The following is a 609-nucleotide window of genomic DNA, read 5'->3' on the forward strand; positions in this document are numbered from 1 at the left end:
CAGCCCCCTCCCAGCCTCCTCGCAGCCCCCTCCCAGCCTCCTCGCAGCCCCCTCCCTGCCCCTCCCTGGCATTGCTGACGCCAGTCACCTGTCACCTGCCCTCCCCAGCCCTAGTACAGGGTCTCCCTGGTGACATTGCTGGAGAAGGTGTGGTTGCTGGACACACTGTTGGTCTTCCTGGAGAAGGCGGGTCTCTTGCTCCTGCGCCCCCACAGGGGACAGAGGCAGGCCAGGGTGGCCAGGAAGGTCTGGCGGAAGTTGGCGGAGACGAGGTTGTACAGGACGGGGTTGGCGGCAGAGCTGACGTAGAAGAGGGCGTTGGTCAGCATGTAGAAGTAGTGGTAGAAATCGTAGAGGAACCTGGGGTGGGAGGGCCGCTCAGACCGTGTGCGTGACCCACAGCCGCCGGCAGGCATGGTGGCTTGGGACAATAATTTAAAAATGACTTATAATTGTTTGATGTGAGGACATTTCATAATAAATTCCAGGTTCTTGCTTCTCCTGAGAAGTTAAAGTTCTGACTGCAGTCCCAGCTGGCACCTGTCAGCTGAGTTGAGTTACAAGCAGGATGTGGCTGCTCCACTTTGCCCGTCCCCCCCTCTCCCTGCA

General features: G+C 58.9%; 1 protein-coding gene across 1 annotated transcript in view; it reads right to left on the reverse strand.

Annotated features, from left to right (window-relative positions):
• Positions 1-52: 52 nt before the first annotated feature.
• The window catches only part of NTSR1 (neurotensin receptor 1 (high affinity)), a 33,386-nt gene continuing 32,829 nt past the window's right edge, over positions 53-609 (reverse strand). Inside the window, exon 6 of the mRNA XM_005885612.2 lies at positions 53-360. Coding sequence (XP_005885674.1) covers positions 111-360 — 250 coding nt within the window. The 3' untranslated portion in view covers positions 53-110. The remainder of the gene's footprint in view (positions 361-609) is intronic.

This window comes from Myotis brandtii, unplaced genomic scaffold (genome assembly GCF_000412655.1).
Source record: "Myotis brandtii unplaced genomic scaffold, ASM41265v1 scaffold915, whole genome shotgun sequence".
Lineage (NCBI taxonomy): Eukaryota > Metazoa > Chordata > Mammalia > Chiroptera > Vespertilionidae > Myotis > Myotis brandtii.